The 21,974-nt window shown below is 48.7% G+C and overlaps 1 protein-coding gene across 2 annotated transcripts; it reads right to left on the bottom strand.

Moving 5' to 3' along the window:
- Window positions 1–14,832: 14,832 nt before the first annotated feature.
- On the bottom strand, window positions 14,833–21,432 carry SSTR2 (somatostatin receptor 2). 2 transcript variants are annotated; one of them, XM_037070216.1, is made up of 2 exons: window positions 21,170–21,432; window positions 14,833–17,114 (listed from the first exon to the last, which is right to left on the bottom strand). In XM_037070216.1, the coding sequence occupies exon 2, from the start codon at window positions 17,021–17,023 to the stop codon at window positions 15,914–15,916; it is 1,110 nt and encodes a 369-aa protein (XP_036926111.1). In that variant the 5' UTR covers window positions 17,024–17,114; window positions 21,170–21,432; the 3' UTR covers window positions 14,833–15,913. The 2 variants fall into 2 exon arrangements, with proteins under 2 accessions (XP_036926111.1, XP_036926112.1); XM_037070217.1 differs by lacking the exon at window positions 21,170–21,432 and adding an exon at window positions 20,783–20,987.
- Window positions 21,433–21,974: the final 542 nt, after the last annotated feature.

The raw sequence follows: 21,974 nt of genomic DNA, 5'->3' as shown, positions 1-21,974 counted from the left end.
CGGAACTACTTCCGCCCCGCTGCTAGCCAGGCTTGCTCCTTGAGGACGATGGACAGCTGACCCCTAGCGCGGCAATTTAAAAAAAGAGAGACCATGTGTTTAAATTAGATCGTTAAGGCTGGCAGTCTGCGGGGCCAGCCTCACGGGCACCTGAAGCTCTTCTCCGCTCAGGTGGAGCCTTTTCTTGTGGGAATTAATTATCGTAATTAAGCTCCCGCCGGCTGATTGTAAAAGACTCCTCAGGATGCTCGTGGCCCTTCCTAGGCCAGTCAGGACCCCGGAGAGTGGTCTTAGCCCTGCTATAAGGGGATGACACTCTCGGTAGGTCCCTTTACCCTCGGAATTCTGCAGCCGCCGGATGTCGCGGGCTGACCGCTGATGCCGGGCTGCAACTGGGATACAACTCGAATACGCGCTACCCGCGCTACCTGCTGGCACGTGGCAGGCAGCCTTCTGTGGCGTCTTTGTTATTCTGTATTTTTAGTGGTCCTTAGCCGAATGCAATGCCAGGAAACGAGAAGTTTGGGTCTATTTTTGTTCATTGGAAAGAGTAATTTCACAGTTGTTCTGAACCGGAACCGAGCGCTGGGGCAGGCTGTGCTCCGTAAGGGATGTGCGCGCGTTCGTTTCGCATGCTTTTCTCCGATTGATTAGTCTGGTTAGTCTGGGTTAGTTCTCTGGGATTTTCGTTTGAATTTCAAACCAGTGGTTTGGCAGTGAAGATGTTTTCCCTGATACTTTCCCTGATACATGTTGCATTGGCGCCAGTCCCGGGAGGAGAGAGGAAAAACCGCAGTCCTAAGAAAACAATGCCTGGAGGGGTGAGGGTGGTGAGTGTGGTAAGGGTTGGGGTGATGCCTTACCCGGACTCAATAGTAAAATTTGGATAGAGTGGCCTGTTTCTTCTAGGTATTTTCAAGACACTTTATTTAACAACAACAACAAAAAAGATTGCCATTTTTATACTCATACTAATGTAGAGAGAATGGTATAATGTACCCACTACCTAAGTATTATAACTCCAGTCAGTCTTATTTATATTGCTGCCCACTTCCTTTCTCACCCACCACCTCCATAGTTTTGATGCAAATCCCAGACGTCAAAGAATTTCAGATTGTATACAAGCCATTTATAATATTCTCAGTTAGCTTACAGTAACCTTGAAATACAAGGAATATTTTCATTTTACAAATGGATAGCCTGGGATCCTGAGAGACAAGAGGATTTACTCACTAATAGTATAATTTTCAAAGCATGTTCACAAAATGACCTGAGCTACACATCAGCCCTGCAAGGCAGGTAGGGATAATTACTCTATGCATGACAAAAACCCAGAAAGCTTATTTATAACTGCCAAGTCACTTAGCTAATGAGTGACAGAATCGGCACTTGGACCTAGAATTTTGAATTCCTGACTCTTTCCTTTTCTACTCTGTCTCACAACTTACCACAAACTCAGCAAACACAGGAGTGTCAGGGGCCCGACGGAAGGCTGAACTCATTGCTCCCTGGTGGCAGGTCTGCAATTTCCTATCACTGCTGTCCTATTCGGTACGGGACACTTGTCTATTTTTGGCTCCCCAGCATCTACAGAATCTCTTTTCTGCTCTGGGGAAGTTGCCTCTGCATGGCAAGATCTTTTCCCCTTGGAGCTACCCTGTTATCGGCCAATCAGACAGAACCACCTAGGACTTCAAATGGAGAGCTACGGATGTCAAGCAGCAGGGACAGTGGAGATTTCATGGGTGTTAGATATACCTGTAGCATCCACTCTCTGAGGCAGCAGGAAATTGAATCCAACTGCAGGCCCCAGCTGCCAGTGCTAGGGGGCAGCTAGGTGTGACCACAATACCTTCGCCAGAACTGCCCAGCGTCATGCATTGCCTGGGTTCCGAATGGGTTTAGCTTCCTTTTGTTCGTGTCTGTCCCTAGCTTTCCCAGAGATTCTATGAGCTATCCAATACCTTACTGACAAATTTCGTTTCTTTGAAAAATTGGGTTGGTTGCTTGCCCTAGAGACTTTAAACTGATACACACTCCCTGAGTTTCCAGCTCTATATGAGTTTGCCTGATGTCTCTAACAGCCAGAGGCAGGAATGTCAACACTTCGTTAGGGTGTGGGGACCTACGGGTTTGTTTAAGGTGGCTTGCACTTGTGCACATGCCTGTCATTACAGGTGTGTAGAGAAGAGGCAGGCTCGCCAGCTGACATCTGCCCTGTGCTGGTATGATCTGAAGGTAGTGCTTTCCCTAACCTTCCTCTCTGCTTCCCAGGCCAAGTTCATCTGGCTGCCCTGTAGGTGCCACTGTTGCTCTTCTGCCCACAGAACCCAGTGCCTAATAGGCTGTTACCAAACCTTCTTGCCTGGGCACTGGCTGAGCTCCAGAGCTGGAGGAAACGTGTCTTTGACTCTACTCTCCCGTCTCCTTTCTAATTCTCCCTACAGAGAGGCAGCAGCCCCTTCCTCTTCGGCCTTCTGCTTTCTTACCCTCTGAAAACCAGGTCTGGGCAGAGCTCAGCTTCAGCAGCTGGACTGAGTGCTGGACTGGGGACAGAGGGGCAGAGATGAGAACCAAGGTCTCCTTTCCTCAGGGTGGCATGTGAGTCAATGGCCCCTCCTAGTTTTATAGCCATGACTTTGTTTTGGTTTAGGGATAAGTGTGTGTGTGTAGTGTGGTGACTCTTGAGGTCGAGTTTTCTTTTCATCTTAAATCTTTAAGGGTAGACTTTTACACCTCCAATATTTAAGTCTAGGAGATTATATTTAGATCATCCTGGGTCCCCGAAATCAAACCTAGGCATTTTGCCGTTATAATAGCTGTAAGTTTGAGCAATACCTAGACACTTTGCATATATTATCTTTAACTCTCCACAATAATCTTTAATTATGCTGCAATAATCTTGCAGCATAGGTCGCCTGATACTCATTTGATTGGTAAAACAAGGTTCAGCAGGAACAAGCTACCTGTCTGAGATGGTTGATGGCCGAGCCTGTCTTCCGACCCCAGTGAGTCTGACTCTCAACATCCTTGGTCCTTCTATCTCGTCACCTTACTGACTTCGAGGAAATCTTTGGAACATCAAGAGACAGATGGGCCAACAACTCTAAGCAACGTTCAGATGTGACCCACACTGCTTTCTACCCTTTGCTTAAAGGGGGTTGGTTCTCTGCAACTGCATTGCAGTTTGGGGACTCAAGCTGGGGCGGTTCGCTGACCTGGGGGCAGATGGTCCATGGGGTGGCCATGCCTGGTAGCTGCGTGTCTGCACGTTGGAGGGCTGTCTTTCATAAGAGGGAACATATTCTGATATTTGTACTTCCTCTAGGCCCATCGGAACTCTCATTCTGAACATTAAGGGGGCAGGCTTCTTACTTTCTAATAAGAGTATAGAAGCCAAGCCAGCACAGTGCCTAAAACAGAAGGGTTTTCCATGGGTTTATGCAGCCACCACATGTGCCCTACCTGTATGTGATGTGTGGGCCCCCTGGGCCTTGGTTCCCGAACTGAATGATTTCATAAATCTTTGCCAAGTGAGTGAATGCTGACACGCATGCAGCTGCTCAAAGGATGCGCCAGTAAAGGCGAACGGGTCTTTTGCCATCAGTTGCCTGGGAACTGAAATACTAAACATAGTGAGACGGTTCTTGGTTGTTCCGCACTCATTTCAGTGCCTGGTTTTCATGGAGACCAGGGTCTGGTTTTAGTTACATCACTGTTTGATGTGGAGAGTGATGACGGTGCTGGAGGGAGGGCTGGGTTCTCACAGAGTAAGGACGGCATGGGGACCGGGTGCACGGGAGAAGAGATAACCCATGGAGAGGCAACATTATCCAGGAACATTAAAATGAGAAATGGAACTCTGCTAGGCTAGAAGAAGTGGAAAGGGAGAAAACAAGAAGAGGAATCAGTCAGCAAATGACCAGAAAGTGAAGAAAAGAAAGGGACATCTGACCTGGTGAAGGACAGGCTGTGTCAACAAAGGAGTGTCAGGGACCCGAGGGAAGGCAGAACTCACTGCTGCCTGGTGGGATTCAGACATTTGGTGTTTGCTCTTGGCTGAGATGCCAATGAGATAAAGAGAGCTAATGCAGTTGTCTTGACATCTTATCTTTATGGCAGTGTTTATCAGCCTGTGTCCACTGGAGGTGACATTTGTAGTAGAAGGGGTGGTTTTTGACTCAACTGTTTGCAGATACCTGAGCCTCTGCCCTCAACAAATAGCCAGGCTGGCAGCAGAGCTGTTGAAGGGGACCTGGACATCTGGGCTCTGCACCTTCTCAATATCTTGATCAAAAAGGTGATAGCAAAGCTCATGCTCCAAGCTTCATGTCCTTGACTAGTGTGTAACTGAGTCCTTATTGTGTGAACTAGCTGGATGCTAGGGAGGATACAAAAGATAATTTCATTAAAAGTCAATGATTCTGTGCCCAGTTCTCCTTTTAGGTCTCCTCCGTTGCCTTTTACCCTTCCTGCCCTTCTATCCTAGCTGATGAGCCTTTCTCATGTAAATGGAGAAAATGGGAGTAATCAGGCAGGAATGTCCTCATTTCAAATCTGTTGTATCTATCAACCTGCCTGATCATAGGCTCAGCCCCCTGCCTTCTCTCTTATTGCAAGAACACAGTGTTCCTTCTTGGTCCCGTGACCTCTCCACTTGACCTCTAGATCTCACCCCTCCCACCTCTCAATGACCTTCTTTCCTTCTCCTACATCATTTTCTCCTTCTCAGCTGCATTATTCCCATTATTAGTATTTTCCAGTGTAAAAATGCTCCTTTGTCTACATGTTTCCTTCCAGCCCCTGCCCATGTCTCATCACAATGAAACGTCATCACAATGAAACATCGTGGCCTTTTGCTGTCTCCACAAGTCACCTCCCATTGTCTTCCTCAACTCTGCCCATTAGGGCTTCTTCCACCACCACCCTGTCCATTGAAAGGCCTCCCTCTGCGTGTTGCCAGTTCCAGTAGTGGCCTCTCAGTTTCTGGACCTTCAGCTGTGTCGGAATCACTGACCTGTCCCCCACTGACCCTGTTTCTCTGGGCTCCTGTGACACGTTCCACTTTCTCTCACCTCACTAGGCTCCTTCTCTGTTACATTTGCTTGTTCTTCCTTTCCTTGACCTCTTGCGGTTGCATGGGCCCAGGCTCCAGCCTTAGCTCTGGTCTGTTCTTAGTCTACATTCCCTGTCCATCCTGCCCTGCGGCCCTAAGAGCTACTGGGTTGTGATATTTGTTTGTTTTTGTTGTGTTTTGTTTAAGTTCTACCAGGTAAATGAGAAGCATCAACCCTGCTTGGCCCAAAACGGGTGATAAAATATTTTGAATCTTTACATTATGTGAAAATTTCTAGTTTGGGTATTTGCAAATACAGTTTGGGAGCAAATTCAATCAATTGACTAAAATGTATTGAATAGCCAGGTTGGTTTCTTGATATGCCTTTGGTATTGGTTGGGGTGGTGGAAGAGTGTACTCCTTGACCTTTAAATGTACAGATGACTTTATATCTTGCAGGGAAAGAGACAGAGAGAGAGAGGTAAGGAGGGGGCGGGGGAATGAGAGAGAATGAGAGAATTAAGTTGTGTCCTGTGATGTCAGTGCCCCAAACAGAGCAGGATCTCTGGGTGCTGACCACCTAGAATACTGGGTGACTGGGTGGAACTCTGGCCCTTCATCCCTTTTGCAGCTTCCAAGCTGTCCAATAGTTATTTTCTAAAGTCCAGTTTATCCTCTTAGGATTTAGAGAACACTTCTACTGTTGGAAGGCCCCAGGGACCCTTCCATTGTGCCTTCACCTGGGTGGAAGTTTGAATGAACTCTGGCTATTCCAGTAGACCATTGGCAGCTCAGAGGGCTGAAGCCCCAAGATGGGGGGTATCCCATGCACCCAGGCGCTGGTGATTGTCCACCTGCCCCCTCCCGCCACCCCATCCATTCTGTAGCGCTCTCTGGAGGCTGACCTCTGTGGACTGCCTCATGGGGCTGTCTTGCTCTATGGTTCTGGTTGAGTTCAGCCATGGGGGGAGATCAAAGGTCTCCACTCTGAATCTGGCCCTGGCTGGTTGGATGACTCGACTGCCACATCTCCTGTGGAGTGTCACCTTCCCCATGGCTTTGGCACTCACTAGGCTCCTACAACATCACCCCCTCCCTGGCCCCACCTTTACCTAGTGCCCAGGTGAAGGCTTCCACCTTTACTTAGCCCCCAGGCCCCTCATCCCTCTCCTGGGGTTCCCTTACGCCTCCCCGCCCCTCTGTCCATAGTGTCTTCGTTACGTTCATGTCTGTTAAACTGCTTTGAGTGTGCCTTCTGTTTCCAGCTGGACCCAAGAGTGATACAGATGGTTGCAGACCCAGGATTAGCAGCTTGATCCTCCCCCTCTGGTTAGCACCAGGCCCCAGGCCAACCATGGCCTCACTCTGGAGGAAGAACAAAGGACTCAGCAATTCATAACATGCTAAGTCTCCAGAATGCTTTGGCAGGATGAGGCTCTGTTTAGGGAGGTCAGAAGTTAGGTCCTGGTCCATTCTGGTGGAGACCGAAGTGCGGTTAGGCTTAGTCGAGGAGGACAGTCCTCCAGCTGGGGTGGAAGGCTCTGTGTAGACCAAAAGTGGGCAGACACGCGATGCAACTGCTGTTTTGCACGGGACTTGCTTTCTTCTGCCGTCATGTGGGTTGGCTCGATACACCAGCTAAGCTTTCCACTAATGGCAGGGTTGGAAGCCAGGGTTTCTTACTAGCCAATCTGGAAAATGGTCAGTTGATTCGCAACCAAAACGCTTCCGGTCTTCTTTTGCTGTGATTAAAGGCGAGGGAGCCCTGACATTTACTGGATGCCTCTATGCACCTGATAATGCGACCAGTTATTGAAAATATTTTCTTTCATCTGTTACACAGTTGTGTGGAGGACGTGGAGTTATCCCTGCCTTGCAGGCAAGGCCGTGTGGGCTCAGGGTTGCCAGACATTGGTGTGGTCCCACGTCCCACAGGGAGAAGTGCTGGTGGCAAAGTGTTCCTGGGCAAGAGACGCAGGTACACTCAGTCAGTCCACCCCGGTTTCCTCACCTGCAGAACAGGGGCGCAACAGTACCTGCTTCACGGCACTCCTGCAGGAATTGAAATGAGAGAATGCAAATATATAAAGCACTTCAAACAGGGCTTAGTGCATCATGAGCACTCAAAAAATATGCCCACTTTTTTTCCCGGGTTTTACCAGTTGATTTTGTAGTTAAGACTGCGTTTTAAGCAGCTAGACATTTTTGTTGTGTTTGGATTGTGAGTGAAGGGAAGATAAGAAGATAAAGAGTTGTTTTCTTTGACCTACTTTTGAAACTCATGACGATTTTCCCTGGCCAGCTTTGCTGGCTCCAGACCTAGAGAGCCCCGGGGTCATCATCGGCCTTACAGCGACGTCACCATGCTACTTGAACTGGGAAGAAACCAGACAGGGCCACTCAAAACCAGTCTGTGGACAAAATGGAACTCACCAGTGGTAGTCAGTTTTTAAGCTTTTTTTTTTTTTTTTTTGNAGAACAGGGGCGCAACAGTACCTGCTTCACGGCACTCCTGCAGGAATTGAAATGAGAGAATGCAAATATATAAAGCACTTCAAACAGGGCTTAGTGCATCATGAGCACTCGAAAAATATGCCCACTTTTTTCCCCGGGTTTTACCAGTTGATTTTGTAGTTAAGACTGCGTTTTAAGCAGCTAGACATTTTTGTTGTGTTTGGGTTGTGAGTGAAGGGAAGATAAGAAGATAAAGAGTTGTTTTCTTTGACCTACTTTTGAAACTCATGACGATTTTCCCTGGCCAGCTTTGCCGGCTCCAGACCTAGAGAGCCCGGGGTCATCATCGGCCTTACAGCGACGTCACCATGCTACTCGAACTGGGAAGAAACCAGACAGGGCCACTCAAAACCAGTCTGTGGACAAAATGGAACTCACCAGTGGTAGTCAGTTTTTAAGCTTATTTTTTTTTTTTTTTGCTGCCAAACCAGTGATTGCTAAGACATCTAGAAAAAAATCTTGGTAGAGCTTAAAGTTTTATAACAAATTGTAAAATTTTGAAGTTTCCAGGTTGGTGGTTTAGGAAACCTGGAAAGTACTGGACTCTCGCCCATTTTCCCAAACACATGGGGTCTTTTTCAGAGGTGGACAGGGGACAAAGGTGAGTTCATGTAGCTGGGCTAATGAGCAAACTTGATTCTGGAGTTTATATAACAGGACACTTGCAAAAAAAGTCACTGAAATATTTGCTTTTTGCTTCTTAGTATATACAATCAATTATAACAGCAAAGATAGAGGTACATTCATTTACCTGCCACAGACATGCGTCATCACAAAGGCAGTTGCTGCTTATTCTAAAGCAAAAGCAGTGTCAGCTACTTTTTTCCCCTAAATACTGACATTTAGGAATGACATTAATAAGAGTAATTGCATTTGAAAAAACGTAAGAATAATAAAAATAACAAGCTTATGTGCATACCTATTCTTGACATATTAAAACCATCAATCACATCACATGATTGAAACTGTTTTTGCAGTTGGGGCTGCTGAAGGCTTTTTCTGGATGTCCCAGGTTTCCTGGTGGCCACAGAGCATGGAAGGGGAAAGGAAACTCTGTCAAACCTCCAAAGATGTCTGGGAAGGAGCCCAGAGGCTCCCATTTCATGATCTCCACCACCTTCAGAAAGGGGCAGGGGTGGGGTGGGGCATGGGTGAAATGCCATATGAGGGGGAGAGGGAGGGAGGGGGAGAGAGAGAGGAGAGTTTTCAGTCTCCTTTGATAATGATTGATCTACTGTTTGCAAAAACCTGCTGTTGCTTAGCCGTGAGTGACAGCCGGAGAATGATGGGTAGATCATGAAACAACAAGTAAGTATTCTTCAGGAAAAATGCACTGTGTGTGTTAAAGCTATCTGTAAACACGTTCCAGAAGTCAGCTGCACACACTCCGCACCCTGACCTTTCCTAGTGAGATGGTTCTCAGGCTCTGGGAAACTCGGGTGGAGGCTTTTGAATGACTCCTGGTAGTTGAATTGTCTCCTGTTACTTTTGTTCACCATAAAGTGGGTGAGCTGGGCGGCTGCTTGTGGCACTTCTTAGTGTGGCTGGGTGGCTCATTTCCTCTTGCAAATGGGTGGAAATCAGACTTCATGCGCTGGCTGTTCTAAATGAGAGCCTTTTCCTCCTGCTCAGCTAGGTATTAAACCTCTGTCCCAGGCCACACAGTGACCCGAAGAAGGGAGAGGAGGCGAAGAAGAGTGAGGCCTGGCTGTGGATCACACACCGCAGGACTGCGTGCCTCTGCTGCTGTGTCCTTTCAAACTGGTTCCCGACCTGATTTTATGAAAATTGGGTCTCTTTCTGTTGTTTCAAGATGGGCATTGTGGAATTCTCAAAAAGAGAAGGCATCTCTAAAATTTCAAACATTAACTCTAAATATGAGAGAACCTGTTTTGAAAGATAGACCGAGGGTATCAGGAAAGGGAGCAAACTCGGATATGGGTGAAATTAAAACCTGGGAGACTCGCTGCTTAAGGGTGGCTTTCTCTGTCCCCCCTAACCACAGCCTCTACTCCTGAAGTGACTGCCACTTCAGTGCCTGGCTTTGGTTCTTCTCTAGCAATTAGGGTCTCTTTCATCAGTCTTGGAGGCAGGGATCCTCAAAATCCTGAACCCCCTAAATACCCATTTCCACACTGGCTCCACAGCCCAGAACCACTTTGCTCACCGCTGCTCAGCTGGACTAGGAATGTTCCACGTAAGATCTAAGAGGAGGGGGTTTCCTTGGCTGCCGAGACAGCCCCTAGCATAGGCCCTCTGTGGGTGAGGATGTGATTCTGCCACCTTCTGGTCGATAGGCCCCGAGAGCCAGAAGGGGAGAAAGGGTGCGTGAAGGTGCAGAGGAGAAGGGTGAAGAAGCAGCTGCGCTCACTATCACGGCGCCCACCTACCTGGGAGTTTGGAAGAGACATTTAGGAGACCAGTGGCATCTGCCAGGAAGCATTAAGCTGAAGCCAGACACAGTGCGTCCTCATGTAGTTGGAGCCTTTGCTCCGGAGCGTCTCCACTCCAGGTGAGCAGCACAGCTGGGACTAAGTGAACTTTGATTAATCTTGAGAATGAAACTGGAAAGTCAGACTCTGCTCGTCAAAGAACAGCTACAGTGCTCTCTTTCCCATTATGTGCTAGCAGGTACTCCAAGAGCACAGGATGAGCTGATGTAGCTATACCCAGCCACAGACGGGAGCAGGGCGGTGGGCAAGGGGCAGACCTGGTTTATCTGGAAGAAGATGCTGTCGGAGGTGTGCTCGTGGCTGAGGGAGAGAAGCACTGCTCATTTTCTCGGTGGCCGAGCGCCTCCCCTTCCCCCAAAGTGTTCACCCTCAGATTTGTACTGGGGAGCGTGGGGGGAAGAGACATCTATCACAACACTGCCCTTGATGAGAATCAACTTGAAAATAATTTGGGGTGATTTTTCTGCAAAGATTGCATTGTTTTTCTTATGCAAAAACATATTGCTGTTAGCAGACTGTGTGCTTTAATTTGGTTGACTAGTGGGCATGATTTGTAGTAAACTGCTCACACCCTTTACCAACTCCATTTTTTTAAAATTAAGTTGAGGGGGCCTGTTAGGGCAGGGACAGCTGGCTGGGGTGAGGCGCAGAGTCTGTGACCTGGCATGGACCTGCTGGGTGAGGAATTAGCTCCTGCACAATGTCCCCTGCCCCTCTCCAGAAAAAAGTGACTGGGTGTCCCTAGACTTCAAATAGGTTCGCTAGACATAGTCCTCTCCCTTCTTGGGGAATTTGCCTTGAGCCCTTGCCCAAACAGAGTAGAAGGTATACTGTGTGCGGCACGTGTGTGTGTACAATCACATCCACAGAGCACACCGCATGTGTGCCGCACCTGGGCTCTGTTGCCTTGCACGTGTGTGTGAGAGCGCCAACTGCAGTGAGAGCCCGGAACTGGAGCGACCTAGAGGACCACCCATTTCTCTGAAGACACGCGGTGCTGGTTCATGTTAAGAAAATGAAGCCTGGGATATGTTATATGAGAACCATTTGGGTTTCTCATTAAAAAATAATACCTGTGAGTGAGTCATGGACTAAGAAGTCTGACACATACGTGGTCGGGGGTGCACACAAAAGCCACATCAGCCACCCACCTGACCAGTCTTGAAAAAATAATACCCATGAGAAGAAAATGCCAGCTTACTCAGTAATGGTGGTATGCCCTCGCCTGGGGTGGAAACCCTTGACAGGAATGGTACCATCTGCCAGGTAAGAGGAGCATTGCCCAGGGATGCCAGGCTACTCCCTGTCGGTACCTGCTGACTTTACAGGTGGCTCTGTGGAGCTGATCCCGGGTCTTCCCCTACGGAGGTGAGCAGTTTCCCCTGGGGCCTCCCATGCTGGCCACTTCGTGATCTGTTCTGTGTAAAGACCTGGGACAGCTGTGTCTCCTGGTCCAGGGCTAAACCAGTCTTACTTAGCAGTCCATAGCACAGCCCCTTTATCTCTCCTCGGTGACTGTCACTCAGAGACCTCTACTGCTTGAGCAGTGGGAGGCCCCGGGGACTGAATCACTGGAGTGGCCAGACTGTGGGAAGCTATTTCAGATTTCTTTTGAAGTGGGCCTTACACCAGGCTCCTGAAGAGGCTTTTCTCAAAGGCTAGGGCAACTTCATCTCTAAGAAGTACCTTCCTTTTCTGCCTCCAGTCCTGTCGATGGGATCAGGGTTGGAAGCGAGCAGCCCCTCCCAGCCTGGCAAAGAGGCCTTCTCACTCCAGCCTGGCCCTTTAATAAGGCCAGGAAAGAAGACAGAGATGGACAACATCAAGCCTCTGCCCTTCTCCGTGGAAAATCCCTCCCCGCCCACCTGAAGCTGAGTCTCACCTTTAAAGTCTTTGTCCAGCAGGAGGCAGACGTCACTGGGCCTAGTGACAAAGCCACAGCATTCCATTTAGTGACGTTATCCTCACTCCTAATCTCGGGAGAATCAGTAATGTTTTACGTTCAGCTCCATTAAGTCTTGGTTAATATTTAGCTCTGTTTTTAGGCACAGTCCAGATACATACAACCTGACATGTGTAAAGAAGAAAACTGTCTGATCTGCCTGCATTTGGTCACGGCTGAGTTAAAGGAAGGGGTGGGCAGCCCTGGAGAGGGGCAGTGGGGTGGAGGTGTGCGGGCTTGTCCTTGGGCTGCTACTCTCAACCCCAGTCGTCCCCCAACTCAGGTAACGGGGCTCCAAAAGCTTTCGGCTGTACGTAGAATGCCGTCCCTCATGCCTACTTCCCAGGTCAGCTGCTGGGAGAAACAGAGAGACTCTGCCTGTGGGAATGTCTTCAGGGATTATTAGAAGCCCAACAACCACTTAGGGAAAGGTCTCCTCTGATGGAGCATTTGATAGGAAATTCGGTGTTTTTGAATCTGCCAAAAATGTGGATTAGACAAGTGACCGATGGCACGTCATTACTGATAAGCTCAAATGCTTGGCTTGCCAGCTATTGTGATTCTTATGATGATACACATTTCAGAAACCCCGTTCGAACCTTTCCAGTCATACAGGAAACTTTGATGCTTCTCTTGCCATCTTTTGTCACAAGGCCAAGGTTCATTTCTGTCCTCCGTTGTAACCTGACTGCCTTGACTGAACAGTTACAGTTGGAGCTGACTAGGAGCAGGTGTCTCGACCGCCATTTACTTCCCATCTCTCCGTGACTAGACCGCACACTCCTCCGGTACAGCGCTCCTGTCTAGGGCAGCTGGGGCCGGAAGCTTCAGCAGTCGGCACTTGTATTCGGTCACTGCCAGTTCTGGAAGTGCCATCCAGCAGTCCACACTTTCTTCTCTGCAGACCACTTATGATACATACATAAGTCCATGCCAGAATGAAGAGAAGTGCAATGATAAGGTGAGACTGTAGAAATGGCTACACATAGCACACACACACACACACACACACACACAAACCCTTTCACCTCCTCCCCCCCATGCTCCTCCTCCTCCTTCATAAAAACAAGCAAAGATTTCAAAGGAAATGCAATTTGACTATTATTATAATATGAGGTATTCCAGGGTCTTTGAATAAATGCTGGTTTTTTCTTCGGGATGGGATTCCAAGGGACCCAGAAAAATGGGTAGGAAGTATTTCAAGGCAGATAGATTAATTCTATAACACCCATAGCCCCGTGGTCAGGCAAACGCCTCCAAGGAAGTCAGGGTCCAAAGCAGCCGCCAAAGTTTCCAAGCAAAATGCATACCCAGCACATGGTGAGTACTCATCGCCTGAACAATTTCTAAGGCCAAAATGTGGGGCCTTTAAGACTTAGGCTCTAATTCCATCCATCAGGTTTCTACTATATAAACAGGTATTCTCCACTTTCTGAGATATCTCTTTCAAGGGTGACTTGCTCTCCGGTTGTTTTCTTTGAACCAAAAGTGGGAATAAATAGTTTAAATGAAATGTTAACACAGTTTTAATCTCAACATGTACTCTTAGCTTCTTCCTCCACTCCACATTTAATTGTGAAGACAGCTGTGCTGGGCACTGGGAGAGAATGAAAAGTCATGCCCTCCATTGGTTTTCTGGTGCCCCATCGCTTGTGCAAGCCACCCCTTACCTTCCATTAGCAAGGGTAGTTAAGAGCTGATGAAACCTAAGTGAGTTGAGGGAGACAGGTATGAGAGAGGCCATACAATGCTGTGGCCTGTGTTGAATGGTGTTGGCTTGTGTTTCTGTAACACAGGGAGTTCGTTAACGCTGGACATGCAGTTGAAACTTGGGTGGGGTTCATGCCATAGCTTGGGACAATCTAGGAGGACACCAGGAAAGGGACACGGAAGGATGAAAGCACACCGTATTTCCTTTCGTTGCTTTTCTTATAAAGAAGAAGAAAAATGAAGAGGAGGTGGAGGAGGAGCCGCCATCCTGCTGTGGCTGCTGGGAAAGCCTGAGCTGAACTGGAAGCTGGCCTACCCTTAGGTCCAGCACGGGATTTTACTGAATGGATTTTTGTGTAGCAGCTTTCCTGATAGTCTCATCTTATGGTTGTACCTCTTTATTTGCACATGGATTGATCTATCACAAGCCTTACTGAGCATATTTTCTAGGCCACAGTCAGTACTTTTGGGAAGGAGGTGGCATGAATAATACAGGCAGCTGGAATAAAGGCAGCACATTAACAATGAGAGCCACAGGTGCAGTTCTTTGTCATCCTCACCGTCACACAAGCCCTTGCATAGCAGAGGAAGCTCATTTTTAAATAGGGTACTAGCACCCTTAACCATGCATGCGGTTGGGCATCATCCGTGAAAGCAAAGGGTCACTGGTTCAATTCCCCGTCAGGGCACAACTGGGTTGTGGGTTTGGGCCCTGGTCGGGGTGTGTACAAGAGGCAACCGATTGATGTTTCTCTCCCTCTCTTTCTCCCTCCCTTCTCCTCTCTCTCAAAATAAATAAAATCTTTAAATAGGGTACAATCTGTATGTGAGACGCTAAGAGGGAGGTTTTTCTACAAAGCGAGAGCTGATGGCGTCCTGACAACCACCTGAGTGTATATTTCTTCATGCTCTGGAAATGGTGATCCCTCCATTTCTTATCAACTGCACACAAGCCCATTTGCAGTTTAAGGGAGCAAAAAAAAAAGCCACTGATTATGCGACGTGCCTGTCTGTGACAGTGCTTGAGAGATGGCTGAGTCCGTGGCCTTGATGGTCAGATGGTAGATGTACGCAATGGGTGAGGAAGGTGACAGGGCTGTCCCTGTGAGCATGGGGCTGCCTCCAGCCCTCACACCCGCTTACCCTGCAAGGCTGCACAGCAACCAGCTGGAAACAACATCCCGGGTCCTTAGAAGGCACTGTTGGTTTTCCTAGCGCCCAGCTTTGTATCAAGTCCTTAAAACAAACTTCTATGAGGAGTTATTGAATTGCATTTCCACTTTCATTAGGAAGCCATGTCTGGCATAAACCCCCCCCCACACAATTCCATGGTTTCTTTAAAAGGTGTAATTTTGCTTCATTCTTACTCATTTATTTTCACAGTAGAGAAAATTGTTTTCCCATAGGAATTATAGTCTGTCTCTTGACTATCATGTTAGTGATCCCCACCCCACCCCTCTTTTCCTTGGCTCCCTAAGAAAAGTTAAAGCAACCTGACAATGTTCTGGGTCCTCAAATACCTTCTCTCTTCCCCTTCTTACCTGCATGTAGCCTGTCTGAAATGAATGAAGCAAATGCCCAGGGGCAGATACAGGGTTGGTGAGACTGGAGGGTTATACAATTTAAGAAGCCCTCTTTAAGAAAAAGAACACCAAAAAATCTTCATTTTGTAATTTCTCATAAAGACATATGGCCATGTAAATATACTGCCCAAGCAAGCGAGATCCCTGAAGCTTAAACTTTATTGGCTTCATGAGAGTCCATTTCCATGGGTACTGTATTGTAACAAATGTCCACCTGCACAACACACACTTGAATTTGCTACTTGTGTATTTGAACACAGGAAATGTAGATCATGACTGCACGGGGACTAGGTAGGAATATACAAGTATAAATATAAGAACACAAGATTACATACTGGGTTTTAAACACACAAACTCAGGTACAGTTTTCTATGTTTGTTGAGTTTCAACATTTCAAAGGCATGATGGCCTCTTTTCCAGACTTTGAATTGTCTGCCTGTATTTAAATGTTCACTTTCAGGGGGAGTTAATCAATTTAATACAAATCATTCACTCAGACAAGCCAACTCAAACACTCTTCCCTGAATTGGACTCATGCTGAGCAATTCCCTATTCTAGAAGCCAGGTGTATTGGGCAGGAGAAAGGGAGTGGGTGGGAGTAGGGAGCACGTTGCCAGTTTGGCAGAGCTTGGTGTTTATTTATTTTTCAGGCAGTTCAGATACTGGTCTGGAGGTCTCCATTGAGGAGGGTTCTCTGGGTCTCTGTAGTCTCATTCAGTCGGGATTTGTCCTGCTTACTGTCACTCCGCTCCCCGTCATCAGTGCCGCTCATCTTGACCAAGCAGAGAACATTCTGGAAGCTCTTCTTGAAGTTATCAGACAGGAAGGCATACAGGATGGGGTTGGCACAGCTGTTAGCATAGGTGAGGACCACAACAAAGTCAAACATGCCTTTAAGGGCTGGAGTGGGACTGATGGCCACAGAGACAGAGGAGACATTGAATATGTAGAAAGGGAGCCAGCAGAAAATGAAGACAGCCACCACTATGGACACCATCCGGGTGACCTTCTTCTCAGACTTTTTCCTCTTAGAGGAACCCACTCGGATTCCAGAGGACTTCACCTTGATGATAATGAACAGGTAGCAAAGACAAATGATGGTGAGGGGCACCAGGAACCCCAAGATGAAGGCATAGATAATGAACCCTGTGTACCATGCCCCTGATTCACCTGGCCAGTTGATGGTGCAGCTGCTTCTCCCCCACTGGTTGCTCCGAAGCCCTGCATATATCATGATGGGCAAGATGACCAGCAGAGAAACTCCCCACACAGCCACGTTGATCATCTTGGCTGTCCGGGGTCTCCTCCACTTGGCCGACTTGATGGGGTGGACCACAGCCAGGTATCGGTCAACGCTCATGACAGTCAAGCAGAAAATGCTGGTGAACTGATTGATGCCATCCACAGTCATGACCACCCGGCAGATGGCCTTGCCAAAGGGCCAGTGGACCAGAGCCACCTGCATGGCCAAGAAGGGCAGACCCAGCATGAAGAGCTCATCTGCGATGGCCAGGTTGAGGATGTAAATGTTGGTGATGGTCTTCATCTTGGCATAGCGGAGGATGACATAAATGACAAGCGTGTTGCCACACAACCCAATGATGCAGACCACAAAATAGATGAACGTGAGGACTGCATTGCTGGTCAGATCATAGTATGGCTCTGTCTGGTTTGAGCCATTGGCTGCCGCCACTGAGCCATTGAGGTCAAATAGAGAGGAGAACAGTGATTGGGTGCCATTGAGTAGGTCATACGCCATATCCATGGCTGCCTTACAGTCTTAGGCTAGTTCCAACCAGCCAAAGATCTTATTCTCACCTTAGTGGGTCCTGGAGGCAAAGGAGCCAATGGGACATCTGCAGGGGAAAAAAGGAAGATTGACTTATCAGTCAGAAGCTACTTAAGCTCTCACCAGCTTTGCCTGTTTCTGGTTTACCCTCTCAGACACATTCTTCACCCCCCAAAAATGTGTTATCTTTCCACATCCACATAAAACTACCCGCCCATTCTCACGAGTATGCAGAATGGTTAAGTTGTTTTTCCAATACTGGGGAAGAGTTTGGGTTAAGCCATCATAGTTTATCTTGTTAACTTTGGTGATGCACATGTAGGACATGACGCGCTACAAAAAAAAAAAATGTACTTTGATCCCTAAGAAGTTGGATGGTCCAAACCGTGCAGAGGCAGAGGTTGGGGCAGCCCAGTCTCTGACCGCAGAAGGCACTGACACTGGTGTTCTCTGCCTTTTCCCACGAAGAAATCTGCGCTGACTTCTTTGGAGGCTTTCCATTCTGAAAACTCAGTAGTGGAAAAATCCCAGACTTTAGAGATAAAACAAACCAGGGTTCCAATGTGGAGCCCTTGTGACCTGCACTTAACTTCTCTGACTCTCATTTGTCAAAATGAGGGAATCGTGAAGGTTCAGTGATGAAATATTATGTGAAAATGCCCAGCATTGTGCTGGGCTCATAACCAGAGCTCTATAAATGTTATCTTTCCCCAATTTTTCCTCTGCCGTCTCTTTTATCTGTAATTTATTGAAATCTGCCTACATAATGAACCAATTTATAGTCTTAAATATGAAAAGAATTAAAATCTGGCTTGCTTTCATTTTTGAAATGTGTGTTTTATTTTATTTTTGTTTCTTCAGTACTTTATGCTTGGGCTCCTTATGCCTGGGAGAGCTCTTTCCTAAAGTGCCTCAGTGTAATACTCCAGAATGCTTATCTTCTGACACCCCAGAGAATTTTTTCATGATCCACCAATGAAGGTTGAAAATAGGAGCCAGGTTTGCTCAGTCATGAAAGGAGGGTTCCAAACACAGATGTGGCCTCATTTGTGCCCCTTGATCTTCCCACCCACCCCAGGAGGTGGGGATGGATAATTGTCTCTACTTTACAGATGAGGAACCTGAGGCTTTGAGCATTTAACTAACTTGCCCCCATAATTGGTGGAGCTGGGATTTGAACACAGGATACCCAGTGGACAGGATACTCTGCTGCTCAGTGGACTGGAACACTAGCAGCTGACAACGGGGCTTTGCTTGGAAGCAGCGGATTCCTGTCTTACCTCCAAGCTGAGAAGATAATTGTAACGACTGGCTTGGCCTAAGGTATACAACAATAGCTCATCACATAATTGAACGATTTTTCTATAGGCATTCAAAAACCATTGCTTCCTTATTCTGGACACCAGAGATGAACAAGACATGGCTGATGCCCTCTAGGAGGTACTACTTTAGGAGGGGACACAGGCAGGGAAGCCAACTCTTCTAGGGTGTGACCTGCATTGAGATATGAAGAAAGGACTGAAGAATGCCTTTCCTTCCTGGGGGGTTCCACAGAGGCTTAAGCTGGGTCTTGAGTACAGGAAGAATGATGCAAGGGGGGCAGGGAAGGCGGTCAATCCAGGAAGAGGGAGGGTGGCAAAAGGATGGCGTTGTTTAGCACAACGTGGGAATAATTCACTCGGTGGACACATTTCTCCTGAGCAGGGCACTTTGCCTGGAGCCCAAGTGAAGACTGCAGATTGCCCCTCGAAGCCTGGAGAGACTGCGTGATGAATTAAAGGGTACTTAGCCAGCAGCCAGTACTTAAGGAATCTTGCCCACCTTGGTCTCTTCTTCACTCCCCACTCCAGGCTTGTTGCTTCTCTGTTCTGTGCTAATTTCCTCACCACACACAACTGTCTGTAAAGTGCGGTCTGGGCTTTGTGGCTGACCTTTCCACAAAGTACTTTGGGGGACCTGGGATTTAATGTCTGCATTGGGTAAAAAACATAAATTGGCAGCTATTAAAAACAGAAGCTGTAAAGAAACCACTTTTTATATCCCTAGATTAACGAGGGTTTTTTCCACTGTCATTTTTTTTCTAACAGTCTTGTCAGTTACTCTGATTCTACAGACTCAGAATCCTATTTAAGCCGCCTGCATTGGAGTGTAATTAATTACTAGCATTTCCAGAATCCCATCTGTGTAACGTGCAAGGTCATACTCCAAGGTCTGGGTAAGACTGAAGAGTTCTGGGGGGCAGACACTTGGTCTAGTGCTTTTGGGGACTGGGATGCTGGTGGTGTGGACATGTGAGTGAGGGTTGAATGCTGATCTCCAGCCCTAGCTCTGCCTTTGTGGCTGGAGTCTCACACAATATAGGGTAAATTTTTTTCCTGAAATGGGGTGAGAAGTAGCATTTCTCCATTTTTGAGAGGGGAGCAGTGGACAGGGTCCAGAGCTTAGTGAGGGCGGCAAAGAGAGTGATTCAGGGAGCCAGTCTGGAGTGGAGGGGCTCCTCCAAGGAAGACATGAGTTTAAATTACAGTGAATCTTATTTCATCAACAATAAAGTTGCCACCTAAGATCTCCAAGTGAGACCTGCTGTTTTATTAAAAGTAGAGTCCAGGCCCTGACTGGTGTGGCTCAATGGATTAAGTGCCAGCTTGCAAACCAGGGAGTCACTGGTTTGATTCCCGGTCAGGGCACATGCCTGGATTTTAGGCCAGGTCCCCCGTTAGGGGTGCGTGAGAGGCAACCACACATTGGTGTTTCTCTCTCTTTCTCCCTCCCTTTCCCTCTCTCTAAAAATAAATAAATATAATCTTTAATAACAAAATGAAAGTAAAGTTCAACGCTGGGCAGTCAACACTTGTTGAATTGGGGTTAAATATGCACAGGAAATTTGATTTTGTGCTTTTACATTTTTCCAGCCTCAGAATTGTTAGATACTGGAAAAGGCTGGCTGTTGGTGTCCTCAGACCCTGAATCCGGACTATTAGACAGGAGGGTTAGAATGGTCTCAGGCATCTCCCTCTTTTCTCAGAGAGGCTGTGGTTACCAGCCTAAGAGCTGACCGTCAGTTGGAGACCAGGCATGGGGGTGGAGGGAGCTGTGATCCTAAATTCTGCTGTGCTTCAGTTTTCCCTTTCCCCGCAATGTCTTTTCTATATTCAGCCCCCACTGCACTTCCTCTGGGGGCTGCTAAACCCAAGAGAAATCTCCGGTTGGCGGGAGCATGAGCCTCACTGGCCGGGAGACACTACAGCCAAGTGCGTGCCGCCAGGGTGCTACAGCCCAGGAAAAGCCCAGGCGGCGCTCGCTGGCGAAAGGGTGTGTGTGCGTGTGTGTGTGAAGGGAGGCGGGATGGAATGGGGGTGGGAGTGTGGGGGGTGGTGAGTCTCCGGACCGCCCGGCTGACTCCCGGCGCTGACACAGAAAATCATCCACCGGGTCATCCCACCCGCTGACCCTCTGAGACAAAGGTTTCCTAAAAGATTCCCTGCCGTTTCCAGGACAAGGGGAAGGCTGAAGACTATCATGCTAGCGTCCCCAGTTCCTATTCGCAAAGAGGGATCGAGGCTGTCCTCTCCGCCCCCACCCGCCACAGAACCCGACTGTAGATCATTAGCGATGCGCCTGCCAAGGCCAGACGAGGAGGAACGGAGAGAAGCCCCTCTTTTTCTGCCCCGCCCCCTGGCCCGCACAGGCTCGGGGTGAGTGCCCGCAGGAGCCCCAGCAGTGTCCCCCACCAACCTCGCCGTTTTGCTCTCTTCCTGTCGGACCCATTTAAAGGCGACTAGGAGAGAAGTTGTCCTCGTCGCAGCTACCACCTGGACACTCAGCTAGGGGACGAGGACTGGGCAAGGGCGCACAGCGCGTTCACTGGCATGTGGCTGTACGGACACGTCGTTTTCAGTACTGACAATCCGCAGCCCCCCCCCCCTCACACCTGGACTCTCGCAGTCGTACCAAATCACCCCTAAATGACACGAGGGAAGGGAACCACGCATTCAGATCTACACTCTGGCACACCAAGGCGCGCACCACTGTGCAGCGCAGTGCACTCAGGTGCCCAAGTGCAACTCCCTCCCTCCCTCCCTCTTTCTCTTGCAAACACACACGCACCTTCACACACCTCACCTTTGCTTTTCTGCTGCAATCCGCTAGCTTAGCTCACTGGCACCCAGCGGCTGTCCACAGCCCAGCTGAGCGCCTGAGCGCGCAGCTTGGCAGGCACACTGCACTGGGTGTCCCGACCTGTGTGTTCTGGCTCCCGCCTCGCGCCTCGAAGAGCTCTCCGGGGCCGACACACCCTGAGCGCCGACCTGCCAACGGAGGCTCTGGGCGCGGAGGGCTGCGTCGCCCGGACTGACCCTGCGGAGCCCCGGCCCTTCGGCACATTTCCCCACACCACCCCCCACCCCGTTACGTCACCGCAGCTTCGCTCCGCCCGCCAGGTCCTGTGGGAGGACAGGGGTGAGCAGAGTGGAGGATCCTTCTGTGGCTGCTGGCACAGCTCACAGAAATGGGGCAGGGGGACCTGCGTGCGGGGGTGTGAAGGGTCAATCAACTTCGGTCTGTTTCCACAGGGTTCGTGGCAGGGACACGCGCTGCTTACCCTGAGATTTCACAGAATCCATTCTGTTTCACGGAGCATGTTCCAGGCAGCTGGCATGGCTGCCCCGGTAACCCAGTCACTTAAGGACCTCTGCCATCTCAGTCGGACAAGTTTGCAGAGCTGCATCTACTGAGGGTCATCCCTGGGCACTGGCCATGGGGCGCAAGGCCAGGGAGAAAATGCGTCCAGAAGGGAAGCCCTTCTCTGTGCAGTGACCAACGCGCCTCCGCAGTGTGAGTCTACACTTGGGTCCCGAAGTTCAGTTCAGGGAGCAAGCAGAGGCTCAGACTCATCCTGACTGTATCAGCTTTCCGCAGCTGGGAGGCG

The sequence above is a fragment of the Sturnira hondurensis genome, unplaced genomic scaffold (genome assembly GCF_014824575.4).
Source record: "Sturnira hondurensis isolate 20B ecotype Veracruz unplaced genomic scaffold, ASM1482457v3 Scaffold0018728, whole genome shotgun sequence".
In the NCBI taxonomy this organism is placed as follows: Eukaryota; Metazoa; Chordata; class Mammalia; order Chiroptera; family Phyllostomidae; genus Sturnira; species Sturnira hondurensis.
This window is presented reverse-complemented; position numbering and strand designations above follow the sequence as displayed.